Source organism: Taudactylus pleione, unplaced genomic scaffold, assembly GCF_031769625.1.
Source record: "Taudactylus pleione unplaced genomic scaffold, aTauple2 ptg000668l, whole genome shotgun sequence".
NCBI classification, from domain to species: Eukaryota; Metazoa; Chordata; class Amphibia; order Anura; family Myobatrachidae; genus Taudactylus; species Taudactylus pleione.
Window position 1 is genome coordinate 254,941 of NW_028285070.1, and position 17,667 is coordinate 272,607.

The following is a 17,667-nucleotide window of genomic DNA, read 5'->3' on the forward strand; positions in this document are numbered from 1 at the left end:
ACTAGACCATGACAGAACTGGACTGGTAAACCCACATAATGGGCATAAATAATGCTATTTTTGTCTGTACCTTTTTTTGATTGTAAATAAACAATTTGCCGCCACCTTAGCATTGAGCACGTAATATATATTAAAAAAACAGATTTACTCGCCTATGGGACAGAAAGAAAGCCCTAAGTGGTCTGAATAAATAAATAAATAAATAAACTGAACATTCACTTTTGGTAGAAAACAATTTTCCAAACCTTCACCCTGTCTTGCTGGTCCCCTGTGGGATTTGCTGTGCCAGGGAATCAGACCTTTTCGGGCAAGCAGCTATCAATAATACATTGTCAGCAGGCACGAGAAGAACATGGATAGGCCCCACAAGCATCAGGGGACTGCCAGACCCCAGATAACTAATTTACTATATTAACGCATATGACACTGGGATTACACCCACGTCCACAGAAAATATTATTTTACAGCTCCTGTGTCCTTTGCTTCAACTTCTTAGCAATCCAGTTGCGATGCAGCTACTGTGTTTATTACCCTGTATGAAATATTTCAGTTTGATTCAATAACCAAAGATGTATTTCGGCTTTATGATGACACAGAGCCTCCCTACCTTTGGCAGTACTATACTCTGTAACCCTTAGCACTTAGTGGGATCAATAAAGCAGCTTAGGGATATAATCAATGTGCCCTCTGTCATATTACAGGTATCAATGATGGGAAATCTTTTCACGGGAGAATATACTGCCTATATATCTACCTTACAGACCATAAACTGTATAGATATATCTAGAGATTTTTTTCTTTTCTATCATATGAACATTATATATGCACTAAATGAAAGTGAGTTTAGTGACCTACTACAAAGGGATGATGAGCCATCTGAATTCTGCAGCAAGAATATATAATTGTTGCAGTTAATGCAGCAATCCCACATTAGGGGTCATTTTTTTTAACTAGCTAGTGAATACCTCTCTGGTGGGTTAACAAGTATGGCTCCAACAGGATCACAGCTCTCAGCTTGTCATGTGATGATGGGGGGGGAGGATGTCACAGTCCACAGAGCAGACATACAGTATAAAATACACTTTCTGGCTGCCAGACACAAAATCAGTCTGCTACAAAAGGCTCACAGCTCTCATACTGTGGGAAGACAGAGCTTGGGGGGATTGACAGTAGAGATTAGATGGGTGTTCCAAAGCCTCACTGCTCACTACACCATGTGGAAAATATGCAGATTGCATAATCACTACCAGCTGTCAAAGAAACATTTCAAGGCAAACTGGTAAATAGCAATTTTCTGCTTATAGCTTTCCCCAGTGATTTTTGTCCACACATCATTTTCTCCTCTCTTCGTCATGTTTCGTGTCCTCCTTGTCCTCGTGGAACAGTTTCTTTAAGTCCTGCTTTGTCTCTTCTGATGTAATTGCCATTTTCTCATGCATCATATTGTACTGAAATTTTCCTGAGGAAATAATTTCTGCTTTTGCTCTGACATTCATTTGTATTTTACTAGTACACTTCTGTTTAGTGTATTCTCGCCTGTACAACTGTGAGGAACCTAATGTTTCTCCTAAATGAATGAATGATGATGATTGTTTAGGTGAATTCAAAATTTGAAGTGTCAGAATCCGTACAAAGTTGTTCCAGTACAATATGTCTGACCAGCTTTTTCTAATTATTATAAATGTAGTGGATACACTGAAGACAAATTTGTCATGGCAACACTCAATTTAGATTATGTATAGAGTGAAGTGTAAGGGGGGCTTTTAGGAACAATCGCAAGATGTCAGCTCTCTATTTTATCCAATCTACCTTCTTTGCCTTTGGCTTTGGTGATGCACATTACTTAAAAAATAAATAAATAAATATTTGACAGTTCTGTAACCCATAGCAACAAGTCAAGGTTCAAGTTCAGTGCATTACTTCACCTTTATCTCTGTTTAGCAGCTTGCAATATTTTAGTTTTTTTATAATGCAGTTTGGGGCAATTAGCCTGTGGAACCACTGATCTTACTATATAGTCAGTCAAAGTGCCTCCTCCATGTACTACATTCATGAGTTTTTTCAATTTGGATTGAAAAAAAATAAAACATGTTCATATTGCATGAAATGGTAAATTATCCTAAAACATATTTATCACCCATAAGTTAAATGTATGACAACCATATAGGTATGTGTGTATGTATGCATGTGTGTAAATAGTAAACAATTGGTTGGGGGGTGAGCGGGGCACATGCCCTGGGCGCTGTGTTGGACCCGGCATGGGTGTGTGTGCGCCGCCGTCCAGGTCAGTGCAATCCAGTCCAGAATAGAGTACAAAATGTTGAACACTACTGCTGGCGGCATTGCATAAGGGGCACTACTACTGGGGGCATTAAGGTGCATATTGATGGAAAGGAATGTGTCAAGTTGACACGGCTCATTTTTCAGTAGTCACATCCCTTGTGGCATGGGATGTGCCCATTTTTGAGGTGCACACATTTGGGGCGGGCACTATTTTTCATACTGCCCTGGGCGCCAAAGACCCTAGTTACGCCACTGCTGTATGTTAACTTATCATTTAACATATTTGTTATTTTTAAGTTAAGTGTATTTTTGTTTACATAAATCTATATTGTATAGTAACATATTGGATTAATATTTTAGGATGTAAGTCTTTATTCAATAATCCATTTGAAAGCTTTTAGATATTTGTACTGTATATTTTATATTATAATATATTTATATTTAAAATATACTGTAAAAAAATAAAAGGTTGGCAGTACTCACCATAGCTGACCTTGAGCATAACACAAGCCTTGCTGTTTCTGAAATGCTCTTACCCTGTCAGGTGGCTATAACAATTTGGCCATTATCAGAGTCGGTTCTTTACACCTACCCATTTATTCTGAATTCAACATGTCCATTATGAGTACTTAATGTCAGCTTAAAGTGTAATATATCCCTGAGCTTGACCAGCACCATTGTTATGAGACCGTCAACCTCATTGACTTCAAATGGCAGTGGTCATAATATTACTCATTTATGTGGTCAATCTTGTTTTAGGTTTTCAACAAGAGCAAAAATTAAGACCTAAACTAGGATTTTTAGACAAAAATATATATTTTTTTAAATGTAATTAAGCCAGGCAAGGGGCTTTATTTTAATTAATGAATTAAACCAGACAAGTTTTTTTTTTTCTTTTTTTGTTTTTAAGCCAGGACAGGTTTTTTTTCTTATTAATTTAGCCAGGGGCTTTAAAAAAAAATAATTAAGCTAGGAAAGGGGCTTTTTTTTCTTTAAACTATTTTTTTTTATTGAAGCAGGAAAGAAAAGTACAGAAGTTATATCTGTATAAAAACAGTCAGTGAAAAAAATCTAGGTGCATTATAATAAATCACCTAGATGTTTGTTTACATATTGGAGAGGTGCTTTTTTAATTATTAGTAATTAAGTGTTATTTTATTAAGCCAGACCAGGGGCATTTTTAATTAATTAAACCAGCCTGGGGCTTTTATGTACCACTTACACCAGCTGAGGGGCATTTCTTTTTTATCAGGTTCGGGGCTTTCTTGGGATTAAACCAGGCCAGGTGTATATATCTTAAATTAAACCAGGTCATGGTTTTTTTTTAATTAATTAAATCAGACAGGGGGATTTTTTTAATTAAGCAAGGCCTGTGGCTTTTTTTTTACTAATTAAGCAAGGCCAGGGCTTTATTTTTATTAAGCCAGGCCAGTGCCTTTTTAAAAAAAAAACTATTTAAGCCTTGGGGGCTTTTTATAAATTAAATATGCCTTACAGCTACAATAGATCAGGCCCATGGTAAGTGGGCAGACAAGAATGCTAGCCTGTTACAAGGGCAGGCCCACCATCCTCCTTATCATGGCTGAGTCAGATAGACAGGTCAATTATTTTCTCTGCATTGCAGAGTTTTCTTTACAATGTAAACTCTTGCGAGCAGGGCCCTCTATCCTCTTGTGCTTCTCTTTATTTTCATCTACTTCTTACTCCCCACTAGGGCACCTAACACTTGATGGCTTATGCTCTGTTGCTTATTTGGGTGTTATGGTCGCCAATGTAGCAATGTATATTATCCATATCCTTGTCCTGCATTGTATTGTATTGTACTGTAAGTCACTTATTTGTTTATGTACTTTGTAATTTGCTGCAGAAAATTTGTGGTGCCATATAAATAAATAATAATAATAACAGCTGAACTGCTGTCCCAAACTCCCCAGGCTCTTTAAGTAGCCTGTCTGTAGTTGATCAAAAAAAGTACAATGAAATAGTAGACTGAGCGTCCCCACTCCCGAGTCCAAACTTTCTCTGGATTACGACAGACGCCATCATTTTCCACACTTGTCACGCTGTCAGCCCCACTTTGGCGCCAGCCCCACCAACTCTAACATAGTCAAGATTGGGATGACCAAGTGCCGGACACTAATGACTGGGATTTTCCAATAAAGGATCTCTGCCCACCTCTGTGACACCTCTAGCTACACTCTGCCCACCCAATGATGCTCTGTCAACTTCCTTGCTCCACCATGACTACTATGGACTTGGCTGTCTCCCCACCTTCCCATGACATCCCAGCTACCTTCCCAGAGGATCCGCGCCCACCCCTGTGACGTCTCCCCAAACTTCATGGATGGCATTAGGAGCCTGGATGGTGTACAGTGTCAGCAAAAACTTGGACAGAATGCGGGGAACCTCTCCAGCAGCAACGGTTGGCCATTGTAAATTTTATTAAGAAGAACACTCTCTTTCGGGCCTGCCACAGCATCCAGGGCACATCCCCCACTTGTCCCACCCTAGTTACCCCTCTGTCTGGGAGCCAAGCCAAATGAATTGGACTGTTGTGAAAAGGACTACATGCTATTTAAAGGGAATCAGGAACTTTTAACTAAGACTTTTAACAATTGATATACAAATTTCATCAGTGGGTACTTACTTATACATGGTGGAGGACGCACGCAGGTCAAGAGGTGATAAGGTTGAGACAGCTGTTAGCCAACCAAACAACAGCTGGCAGAACTGACACTAATTTTTTGAAGACAACCAAGGATGTCTTACACTGGCACAGACATGACGCCTTCACCTGTGAACCCAACACATTGGTGTGAATTAACATTTCTTAAGACTGGAGAACTAAAAGAAACAAGGTCTTCTTGATTTACAGTGCTGTCCAACAAAGGACATGATTGCAGGAATCTTCACAGAATTTCTATGTGGAGAAGAACATTGCAAGCTACTGAGAAAAAATAATTTACTGGAATAAGCCTCAACTGTTGAGAAGGGCTACTTGATTCTAACCATTTGCAGGTAAAGTGTGGCTTGTTAAGCTATACTGGAAGGACAGTAGGTGGTTCTGTATCATAAATGATCACGGTATACTGTAGTCTCTCACTATGTTTTCATAGGAGCCAATCCAATCACCTCAAAATTACTCACTATGTTCAAAAATGTTCAAAGTCAGCGTGAGTCCAGACTGCGAGGGGGGCGAGTTGCGGTGCCGACAATGGCCAGGACAACTCGCTCCCTTCGTGGGTAATTAGATTCATCCCAAAGTGTCTTTTAGAGTTCAAAGTGTAATCCACAATTGTGTATTTGGTGCTGGAGCAAAGAAACATATTCTGCAACGTTATGTACAGGAGAGATGGTCACAGGGAAGTCCCATATTTAGTTCAAACAACTTCCTTGAGGTGAGAGCAGCCAGTGAGAGATGAATTCAGCTACAGTATGACCTAAAGCTACATGTGGAGAATGTAGAAAACAGTCAGGAGGTATACTCTATATTGTATTTACGTATAGCATTGATAAATAGGCTGTAATGTTTCCAAAAAGAACAGCTCTCATCTTCTTAGATTCTCAGCTGTCTGATGAACTGAATAATTGTTGTAGCCACGTTTGCCTAAAAGTTTGGATGGACATAGATGCCAAGGAGGAGAATGAACAGATATGACAGCTGATGCTGCAACCTTATTTATACTAACCTAAAAACTATTGCATACCCAAAAACAAGCACATTTTGGCATGACTTCTCACTACGGCTCTGGAAGGAAGTTACATTTTAATGGGGCTCATGTTTTTGCCCTCTCGCACCATGGTGCTTTTCCCACGCGGCACAATCAGAAAGACGTGATTTTCGGGGCATGTGCAATGTTTGTCGGTGTATAAATTCAGCTACAAAAGTACTGTATGCTTGTGAAGTATCGCTGTTGGGGTAGCAGTACATTATTTGTACGTCTGTCTTTGTTAAGCCAGCTGCAGGTGTAGGGACAGATGGAGCCGCTCATCTTCTCGAGCAGTATGCTGCTGCTGAAGAATGACTTCACAAATATGATGGATGGGATACATATGGCAGATATCCAGTCCAACTGCTAAATTAGCTGTATCATTTACTGTGTGTTCCTGGAGACGGAGGAGGAATACGCACAGTCATGAATCTTTATCACTTTCTAGGATACAGCTCAGAGTAATGAAACCCTCCATAACGCAGTGCAACATCTTAATTGGCACCAGTTTTATTTTTTAACTCTTTCTCAAAGTAAGCCAAGCCGTGTCTCCCATACTGCCAGCAGGGCATATTATTGTCGTTCAGTAACTGCTTGTAAGGCTCAACATAATACTTTCCTGAAATCATCTTTTCTTGACCTGATATATTCCTCATGGAGTATAAAAGAAAGAAAACATTTACATGGTACGAACCCCTCCCTAGGGGCACCCCCTGTCCAGATATAAAGTAGGAGGGCTTTTTTAACTTATTTTTACATCTAGCGCTCCTCATGGGCGGTCAGTATAATTCTGGCTTCACCAAACTCAGTGGTACTGATGTGGCCCCTAAATGGTGTTCTATCTCTGGTGATCGATTGCCAGACAAAATCAGCCTGCTCTGCATATATTTATTTACACACCTTTTAGTTTACTTTCTGGAAATTTCAATATAAAAGTTTGTTTGGTTGCTTTTTGAGCTGTGGATGAATTTTCTTTGCTGTATGAGGAGAAATAAGCAAGTGAATGCTATTTTCTGAAAAGTCAACATATAATGAAGAGGGTATTGCATAGATAATTAACGGTATTGATGTTGGAATGTAAACAGCCTAAAAAGCAGCAGCAAAGTGGTTTAACCCTCGTTAACTTTTGGTAATATCCACATTATAGGACAGCCTTAGTGATTGTCTGCCAAGAATAGTAAAATGGGTGCAGTCATTTGTGTATCTTAACATACTAAAATGGCCAACAGAATAAATACTATTAATAATCGATAATACAGTAAATAATAATAAATACTATTATTCGTTCTTGCCAAATGGGTTATTCAAATAACAAATATTCAATAAAGATGGAAAAGCAATGTACACACAACTGAGGCAGCCTATTTCTGTGCTGAACCAATGTTTATAAGACTAGGCTGTCAGTTCAGTCAGAGCCTGTTGCATCCAGGTGAACTGATAAAACTACATTCTCATTGATCTCACTGGCTCCTTGTGAAATAATAGGAGACTTTCTCTGGAATATCAGTCAGCCCAGCACACAAAATGGCTGCCTCTGCGGTGTGTTGGCAGTGATGGGGCCGCACTGTAATCTCAAGCATGCCAAACAAATGTGATTCCTCATTAGCGAATGATTTTGATTGTAATTCCTTTAATGTATGGTTTTTGTTTCCTGTGAGGTAGTAACGGGACGCCCAGTCTAGTAATGAATGATGGGCGAAGAAGCGTCTACAGCAACGGAAGTTTCATCATCCGCACTGTGAAAGCAGAGGATTCTGGGTACTACAGCTGCATCGCCACCAACAGCTGGGGGACCGAGGAGATTGTTCTAAATCTGCAGGTTCAAGGTAAGAAACAGATGAAGGTTCAGTATTTTATTTTCCATTTTATGCTGCACTGTACAGGTGGTCCTTTATAACCGGTCTGATGGTAATGCTATTTGTTAGAAACAACTATTCTTCACATTTACTTGTGGAACAATTTTCAAAAATATCAATCATATATCCCTGCTTCTCCAATTGCCATTATAAACTAAAGGTCCTGGCAATCCTGGGAGAGCCACATCCTATATTTTACATGATATACTTAATATCACCAAAGTGGAAACAAATTGCATTGGGAATGCTATAACTATTGTATATTGCTTTTTACAAGTCTTCCTTCAAGGTGATGAAGATGGGGCTGACCACTCCCTAGCTTTAAATAAGATATTTCCATTAAGTTTAGGCAATTTAATCCTCATATCTTACTTGAGAGCCGTTTAGTTGTGTGATCCTGGACCCCTGCATTGATGCCCCATGCTGCTTCCTGTCACATGCATACAATATGGCCACCGGTCTGATTGCCCCTGCCGCTTACAGTGTAGATGCCAATATGTCATATTCACCCGCACCCCATCAGTTTGCTTGGAGCCAGCGACCGCTGTAGATGCCCATGGAACGCATCACTTCTAGTAAAAGATCTTTTCACAGACATTGAGCAATTTGTAAAAAGCACACGGAACCATTTTAATTGTATGATTATATAATAGGTATAGATAGATGGTGGGCAGAAGATAGTGGGCAATAAAATGAACAACTTTAGACAACTGTGTGTCGAAAGATCTCAGTGAATATTATATGAGAATGTTATTATGTGTGTGTGGCCTCTGTTCTGCGTCCCTGGTAGTGCCCCAAGGATGTCGCTGGTTTTTATTATTGATAGATTTGCTTTTGGTAAAATACGTATTTGTGCCATGGAAAGGCAACGAGTGCCCCTGTAATATCACCAGCTACTATATAAGTTTTATTCTTCAAAGACTAATACGGGCCATACACCAGCACCGCAATCCCCCACGATCTCCCATCTCCTATCCGCTAATTGGTGGGCATTCCGTGAGAGCGACCCGTCGGGGGAACCGAGGAAATCTTCCATGTTAAAAATCCCAGACGCACGGATCCCAATAATTTTTTTTTTGGTCAGGATCGGCAAATTGGGGTAATCCAACATGTTGGATTTCTCCCCGATTCCCCGACCCAGACATCGAGGGACCAGGGAATTGCGTCAATCAGTCACATATGTATGGGCCCCTTAACAACTACATATCAGTGTCTTTATTTGCTGTAGTAATATTAATGTTCATTTCAAATACTCCTCAACTTCCGCATATTTCCAAGTCAGGCTTTATACATTGTGGTTACCATGCAGCAGTATAAAGAGGAGGAGAGGAAATCTCAGTGTGCAGTAAATAGATTATTTATATGGTAATCAGAGCATGCCAAGTTCCCAGCCATTCTGTGTTATTGTGTTCATGTTCCCAGTCCTCTTCACTATACTGTGTGTGTATGTATATATATATATATATATATATATATATATTGTGATAGGATCACTGGTAAAGTGGTCTGTGACAGGGACATTTATCCCAGATTCTTGTCTTATGTGTTTTAAATCCCCAGGAGAAAGTCTGCAGTGTAGCAGGCTTGAGTCTCGGCTTCTTGAAAAGCCGGTTTGGGACCTGGGGGTTGTGGGTGAGAGGAGAGGGAGGGCTCCACCCACGGCCACTGTGAGAGTGGCCAATATAAGCCTAGTGTGTTGAGGGCTGATTGTCTCACCTGGGAGAGCAGACAGGGAGTTTGCTCAAAGACACTTGGAAACCTAACTGTGAGTGTTGTGCTGTGCCTTTGTTGCTGGCGAGGGCATTAGGCCCTGCCAGGTTCTGGTAGTGAGGGAACTACCTGTGAAGTTAGTGCCCCGACAGGGCTAGGATTTATGTTTGTTTTCTTTATGTTATTTCTGACATTGTACAATAAAGACTATTGTACTTGCCGACCAGCTTGTACTTGCATCCAGACTGGTGTGCTGCTTCCCTGCTGCTGTGTGTGTGTGTAAGGAAGGAGTCCTCTATATATATATATATATATATATATATATAGGGTTGGGTATGAAATCCCAGCTGTCGGGGTGCCGCTGGTCAGAATCCCGACACCCATAGGGAGGACAGGTAAGTGTTATTCTAACCCCTACCCTAACCCTCCCCGGTGCCTAAACCTAACCTCCCCCTTTCCGCACCCTAATCCTAATACTCCCTACCTGGTGCCTAACCCTCCCCCTAACGCCTAACCCTCCCCCTAACACCTAGATATTTACTTCCGGGATGCCGAAGGTCAGGATACTAGTGCCGGGATCCCAACCTGACAGCCGGCATCCCATATATATATATATCCAAATGTATTTCCCAAATGTAGAGAAAAAAGAGGACACTCACCATAGGTATAGTGTCACGCTATGTAATAAGTACAAACAGGATTTAAAGGTATGTCAACGTTTCAGTCCCGAAGGACCTTTGTCAAGGCTCCAGCATCACAGCATATTCACCATCTTTACATAGATAGATATTCCTTAGAACCGGGCAACATGATTTGGGAAATATGTTAGGATCTACAAATCAACCATCTCTATGGTTTGAGAATTGCACCCCATCGGTGAAGCATTGGAATGAGATGTGAGTGCAGGCTAAAAATTTACTATATATATATATATATATATATATATATATATATATATATATATATATATATATGTATGCATATATATATATATATACTGTATATATATAAATCCAACAATAGAGATGGCACTCAGATGACTTGGTATTGCCCGGGCATCGCGCACTGCACCTAGAACACTGCTCTTGGGCTCCCAGGTACAGAGTCAATTAAAAGTATAAATTAAAAAAAAGAGAAATTTGAAATGAGAAAAAAAAACTATACTTTGGACAATAAAAAAACAAAAAACTATGCCATTCTATGACGAGTTCAGAGAGGACAGAAACTTCCTGCGGAGCCATAGGTACCAGTACAGGTGGTGTTGCTGCCCTAATTAGATATGTGATAAATACTGTAGCTTCATCATGATGTCGAGGGAACGCTCCTGTGATAGCCTCTACCATTTCTAGCCGGAGAGTGCCATTGCCGGCTGCATTGATAAATAGGGTCACAATTCAGTGTGGCTGCTTTTAGAAATGATGTATGAGCTAAACATAGACTTTTACATCAGACCCAAAATGGCACACATCCGAAGGTACTGAGGGTAATGGAAGTAATTAATACCTGTAAGGACAATCGGGACGTACAGTATGTGATAGGATGCCTCTGGTAATGACTTTCACTAAGCTATAGTGATATAATGTACCTATCATTGGTAGTTGTACTGTGCAGATTATTCTCACTCCCACAATCGGCAAACACCATACAGTTTATTGCAGTGAATGGTGCGTCAAGCAGTTTTTACCTTTTAACTTCAATATTAAGTTACTCCCAGCTAAACTTCTCAATATATGTCAGGGGATAGCACAGACTCCCCACTCCGTCCTTAGCTATGGTGCGCCATTCATTGCCAAAAACACCAATCCACCTGTATCGGATGCATTCTGTAAATTATTATACAGTTTATATACAGCCTTAGAATCTCAGCGTCACACAAATTATTTTCTTTACAATTATGATGGACATTGTACAGAACGTGAACGTTCTCCCGCCCCTGTTTATCAGTATGGCCCCATAAATAATATTTTCTATCGCTGGTCGTGTTCAGGTCTCCTCTACACTGCCTGGCAGCGCTAAGCAGGGACTTGCTTCCTCGCCGGATAGTCCGCATCCCTTCTGCCCACCAAGCACTGTAAGCCCAGACTTGGCACTTCAGTAGCAGCGTCCATAAAAGCATATGAGAAGTTATTGCTGAATATGGCTACCGCTGGTGATAACCGATATTAGCCATTGCTGGTAGCCGATGAGAACAGACGTTTTTTGCTGGAGATAGGACTTTTTCAGAGCTTTATAAATAGACCCCCTGAGTGACTGTAAGCCAGGGTGAGCAAGGTTTTGTTCCTGATATTCATAGTGGTAGATGCATTAATAACTTCCATTAAGCCTTACTATCAATATAGTATAGATTTTTCATATCTGCATGACACTTTATGCTGTAAAAGGCATTAAACTGAAGTAAGATCTGTTATGAAGAATACATTGAGCTCTTCTTACGGTCTTAAACGCGGACCATATCGGAAGATGCTTCTTCATTCGAAATTTATTGTTCACGAGCTAAGCAAACATTGTAAAGTTGTGCGTTGTAAACTGCTCACTAATGGCGCTGTTCCTTTGGAGTCTATGAATTATATTCCATTATACCTTGGTTGGCAAGCGGTGTGGTACTTCTGTTTGTAGGAGAAAATGGTTTATCGACTGCTGCAGAAAAATAAACCTATAAACCTCGCCGTGCTTAGCAGTTGGGTAGATGTTCTCTTTAACCCCGTGAGAGCTGCAAACGTAGAAATCTGGCTGCACTCTGTTTTCAGGGGTGCGAGGGCATAGATTATATGTTCCTGCAGTCGGCACTCTCAGTCACTGTCAGAAACCATGGCTGAGAGTGTTAATAGGCCTAGAAAGATGCATACAGGTTCCAGCTAGGGAAGAACTTCCTGTTCACAAAAGCAATGGCATCTCTATGTTTCAGTCCATGATGATATTGTAGTTCTCACCCGGCTCTCCCATGCTGGAAGAGGACAACCATCAGTCTTATTATAATCCACAACGCCGCTCTAGTGTAACGACGGAATCGGTATGATTTACCGCCGGACGCATGTCCGGTGATTGGAATCCCGACACCAGCATCCCGGCAGCAGTATAAATCCCGAGCGTCCTCAGGTAAGTATTAGCCAACCTAATTCCACCCCCTAATCCTACCCCTCCATTAAGGGTGTCTTTCCCTAACCCCCCCCCAGTACCTAAGCCTAATCCCCCCTCTAAGTGCCTAAACCTAACCCCCTCTTCCCCGTTGCCTAAACCTAAGCCCCCCGGGTGTGCCTAACCCTAACCGCCCCCCCTTCCCCTAGCCTAAACCTAACCTACCGGTGGGGTGCCTTACCCTAAGTCCCCACCGGGAGCCCTAAACTTAACCCCCCCCCCCATGCGCGCGGCTATCCGCGCTCGGTGCCAGGCGTCCCATCGATCGGATGCCTGGCATCGGGCTCCCGGCGTATGTCTAATAACAGGCGTCGGCATATCGACACCTGTCTTTAGTCCCTTTTCGGGATATGACAGTCGGGAAGCCGGCTGTCGGGATTAGGTCCTCCGGCTTCCCGACTGCATACCGTAATGACTAGTGGTAGAACATGTCTTAACATTCCCAAACTTAGGCTGACAATGAAGCCTATGTTCTAGCATTTGAATACATGGAATATTAAAAATAAATAAGTTTTTTGTAGGGGGATTAAAAATAAAGTAAATAATGGGGAGAAGACACAAAAATGTATATTATGATTAGGTACTGTTCCTCTAATCCAGGGGTGTGGAACCTTTTTTCTGCCGAGGGCCATTTTGATATATATAACATTATTTACGGGCCCGGTGCAGGCCACACCCACTCTGTGTGACCACACGGGGGAGGGGCCACAATTGCTGATGATTACAGCAATGCCTGGAGCTGTAAGGGCCGCGGTGTGACCATCTGAAGCGTCCTAAGGACGCTTCAGGCGGCACTGCTGCATAGATTCTGGCTGTAGGGTGCCATTCTAGGCCAGATGAAGCTAGCAGAAAAAAGCTCCGGGGGGCCAGACCAAATGATTCCGAGGGTCTTATACGGCCCCTGGGCCTGAGGTTTTCCATCCCTGCTCTAATCAGGGAATTAGCAGCAAAAACAAAATATTTCACAAGTTTAAAATATCCTGTTAAAGTTGAGAGAGGAATCATGGGAAACTGTTCTCAATTTTTTTTAGTCTTTTACTTCATAAAAAAAAGTAATTAGTGAACTATTGCACCAAAATAAATACTCATTTCTCAGATTTTCTATGGTGGTGGCGGTGAGGAGGATAGTTCTAAAAATAACATCAACTTTTCACATAGCCCAGTATTTCAGCCGTCACCATGTTTGCATCTGGAAACCTAGCTCTGGGGGTGTGTGCTGGCTCAGGCTCCGGTTCCTGCTGCAGCTGAGGTGAATGTAAAGAATGTGCTTTCCGTTTATTTTATTTGTCACCAACAAAAGAACCTGTTGGGAAAGGGGGGGGGGAGGGGGATTATGGCCTATGCTAATTCTATGTCACTAGTATGTCACAGTAATGGTAATCCTAAGAAAAAGGGATCTTTGCCAAGACCATAGCTGGGCAGAGGAAGCTGCTCACATAAAGATCACTGGTCTTTTGTGGGGAAACAGGAGAGAAACAGATTAAAATTACATATTCTGCTTTCACCTGGCCCGTCTCTATAAATCCACCGCTGTAAATACATGGTGCAGTACATAGACATGTGCCCTGTAAATACATGGTACAGTACATAGACCATGTGCGCTGTAAATACATGGTGCAGTACATAGATCATGTGCGCTGTAAATACATGGTGCAGTACATAGACCATGTGCGCTGTAAATACATGGTACAGTACATAGACCATGTGCACTGTAAATACATGGTAGAGTACATAGACCATGTGCGCTGTAAATACATGGTACAGTACATAGACCATGTGCGCTGTAAATACATGGTGCAGTACATAGACCATGTGCGCTGTAAATACATGGTGCAGTACATAGACCATGTGCACTGTAAATACATGGTACAGTAAATAGCCCGTGTGCGCTGTAAATACATGGTGCAGTACATAGACCATGTGCGCTGTAAATACATGGTACAGTACATAGACCATGTGCGCTGTAAATACATGGTGCAGTACATAGACCATGTGCGCTGTAAATACATGGTGCAGTACATAGATCATGTGCGCTGTAAATACATGGTGCAGTACATAGACCATGTGCGCTGTAAATACATGGTGCAGTACATAGACATGTGCCCTGTAAATACATGGTACAGTACATAGACCATGTGCGCTGTAAATACATGGTGCAGTACATAGATCATGTGCGCTGTAAATACATGGTGCAGTACATAGACCATGTGCGCTGTAAATACATGGTACAGTACATAGACTATGTGCACTGTAAATACATGGTACAGTACATAGACCATGTGCGCTGTAAATACATGGTACAGTACATAGACCATGTGCACTGTAAATACATGGTAGAGTACATAGACCATGTGCGCTGTAAATACATGGTACAGTACATAGACCATGTGCGCTGTAAATACATGGTGCAGTACATAGACCATGTGCGCTGTAAATACATGGTAGAGTACATAGACCATGTGCGCTGTAAATACATGGTACAGTAAATAGCCCGTGTGCGCTGTAAATACATGGTGCAGTACATAGACCATGTGCGCTGTAAATACATGGTACAGTACATAGACCATGTGCGCTGTAAATACATGGTGCAGTACATAGACCATGTGCGCTGTAAATACATGGTACAGTACACAGACCATGTGCGCTGTAAATACATGGTGCAGTACATAGACCATGTGCGCTGTTAATACATGGTGCAGTACATAGACCATGTGCGCTGTAAATACATGGTGCAGTACATAGACCATGTGCGCTGTAAATACATGGTACAGTACATAGACCATGTGCGCTGTAAATACACGGTGCAGTACATAGACCATGTGCGCTGTAAATACATGGTACAGTAAATAGCCCGTGTGCGCTGTAAATACATGGTGCAGTACATAGACCATGTGCGCTGTAAATACATGGTACAGTACATAGACCATGTGCGCTGTAAATACATGGTGCAGTACATAGACAATGTGCGCTGTAAATACATGGTACAGTACATAGACCATGTGCGCTGTAAATACATGGTACAGTACATAGACAATGTGCGCTGTAAATACATGGTGCAGTACATAGCCCATGTGCGCTGTAAATACATGGTGCAGTACATAGACAATGTGCGCTGTAAATACATGGTGCAGTACATAGACCATGTGCGCTGTAAGTACATGGTGCAGGACATAGACCATGTGCGCTGTAAATACATGGTGCAGTACATAGACCGTGTGCGCTGTAAGTACATGGTGCAGTACATAGACCATGTGCACTGAACATAGAAAATACATACTGTAGATGCGTACAGTATATTTTGGTGGTGACGCCTTGCTTTAATGTGTGTCGGGTGTTTTTTTATTTATTTATTTTTTTACTTTTATTTTGTTAGAATTTAGCTTACTAAGAAAAATACAATTGAATTCTTAGCAGTAGTAATGTGTTTGTAAATAATATAGGAGAGGTGAGATCTGCAGTCTGTGGTGTCACCTGCAGGAGGTGTGCATTCTTCTAGATAAGGGGGTACTGTGAGCTGTGACAGCGCTGCACCTTGTAAGGATTGACCTGTGAGGGATTCTGGTAGTTGCTGTTGGGTGCACCCATTGTTCGAATAGCACTTGGTTCTCTATGTCTCACTTAGTACTGGGTTCGCTTGAACAGGCGTGTCTGCGTAAAAATGATAGAACAGTAGCGGCGTCCCACAGTGTGTAGCTAAGATCTTACCAGTAAGTCTAATGTTCCTTCGGTGCCCAGCGAATGATGAATACATTTGTGCCATGCAATCTTCGAAACTTGGATTGCATGGATCAAATGCAGTTTTCTGTGAGACCGTTCCTTATGTTACCTCTCAGTCTTTCTCCACTTCCAGAGTGTGTCCACTTCTTCTAGAAATCCTCTCCCTCTTATAAATACTGCCATCCTGAACTGTAAACGGCCATCTCTTTATAGAGATCAGGGATCTCTTCACTGCGACAAGCCATGTTCTCCTGTCATAATGCGAGAGAGCGAGGAGACGGAGACCGGACCCGGGACCTGGAACGTGTACTGTAGCGATTTTGCTAGTTGTTTTTCTCAGCGTTACACTGACTGCAAAGGGATAGCTTGGTGTGATCCCTGTTACAGTATATTTCCACTTACTACAGTTATTTATATATTAGGGACAGATGTGCATGCTGGATTAGCTTGAAAGGCAAAATATTCTTCTGTGACCCCATGGTCTAACCCCTCGGACAGAGATAATCTGGCGCTTTCTGGGTATATCAGCCACCGGAACATGGCAGTTATCTGATTTTCCTACCCGCCTGTAAGCGCAGCGTTCCTGTCGCACTAGCGCTGATAATATTTATAACCGCTGCCCGCAGCTGGTCTGACAGGCTCCCGAGGCTTATGCTGAATGCTATGTACTCCGTTCCTGTGTTATATGTTGCCAGGTTTATTTTTCCAGACAAACATTTGAAATGAATGGAAATGTCTTCGATGCTATGTAAATGACAGGGCCGTTGCGTTGTGGTAAACTAACGAGTGATATTTTATTTTCCCTAGTGCCACCTGACCAACCCCGGCTCACTGTGTCCAAAAGCACCTCCTCATCCATTACCCTTTCCTGGATACCTGGAGACAATGGAGGGAGCTCTATCCGAGGTAATGTGTAGCTTCAACGACAGAGCACTGACCTAGCAGCATTAGGTTAGAGCCCATCGCTCTCTATATGAACGTGTAGCTTCAGCGACAGAGCACTGACCTAGCAGCATTAGGATAAAGCCCATCGCTTCTATGAACGTGTAGCTTCAGCGACAGAGCACTGACCTAGCAGCATCAGGATAAAGCCCATCTCTCTCTCTATGAACGTGTAGCTTCAGCGACAGAGCACTGACCTAGCAGCATCAGGATAAAGCCCATTGCTCTCTGTATGAACGTGTAGCTTCAGCGACAGAGCACTGACCTAGCAGCATCAGGATAAAGCCCATTGCTCTCTGTATGAACGTGTAGCT

General features: G+C 41.9%; 1 protein-coding gene across 1 annotated transcript in view; it reads left to right on the plus strand.

Moving 5' to 3' along the window:
• LOC148478247 (cell adhesion molecule DSCAM) overlaps nt 1-17,667 on the plus strand; it is a gene marked incomplete at its 3' end in the record, with an annotated part of 235,003 nt that overhangs the window by 181,964 nt on the left and 35,372 nt on the right. The window contains exons 21-22 of the mRNA XM_088455734.1: nt 7,656-7,819; nt 17,219-17,317. Coding sequence (XP_088311860.1) covers nt 7,656-7,819; nt 17,219-17,317 — 263 coding nt within the window. The remainder of the gene's footprint in view (nt 1-7,655; nt 7,820-17,218; nt 17,318-17,667) is intronic.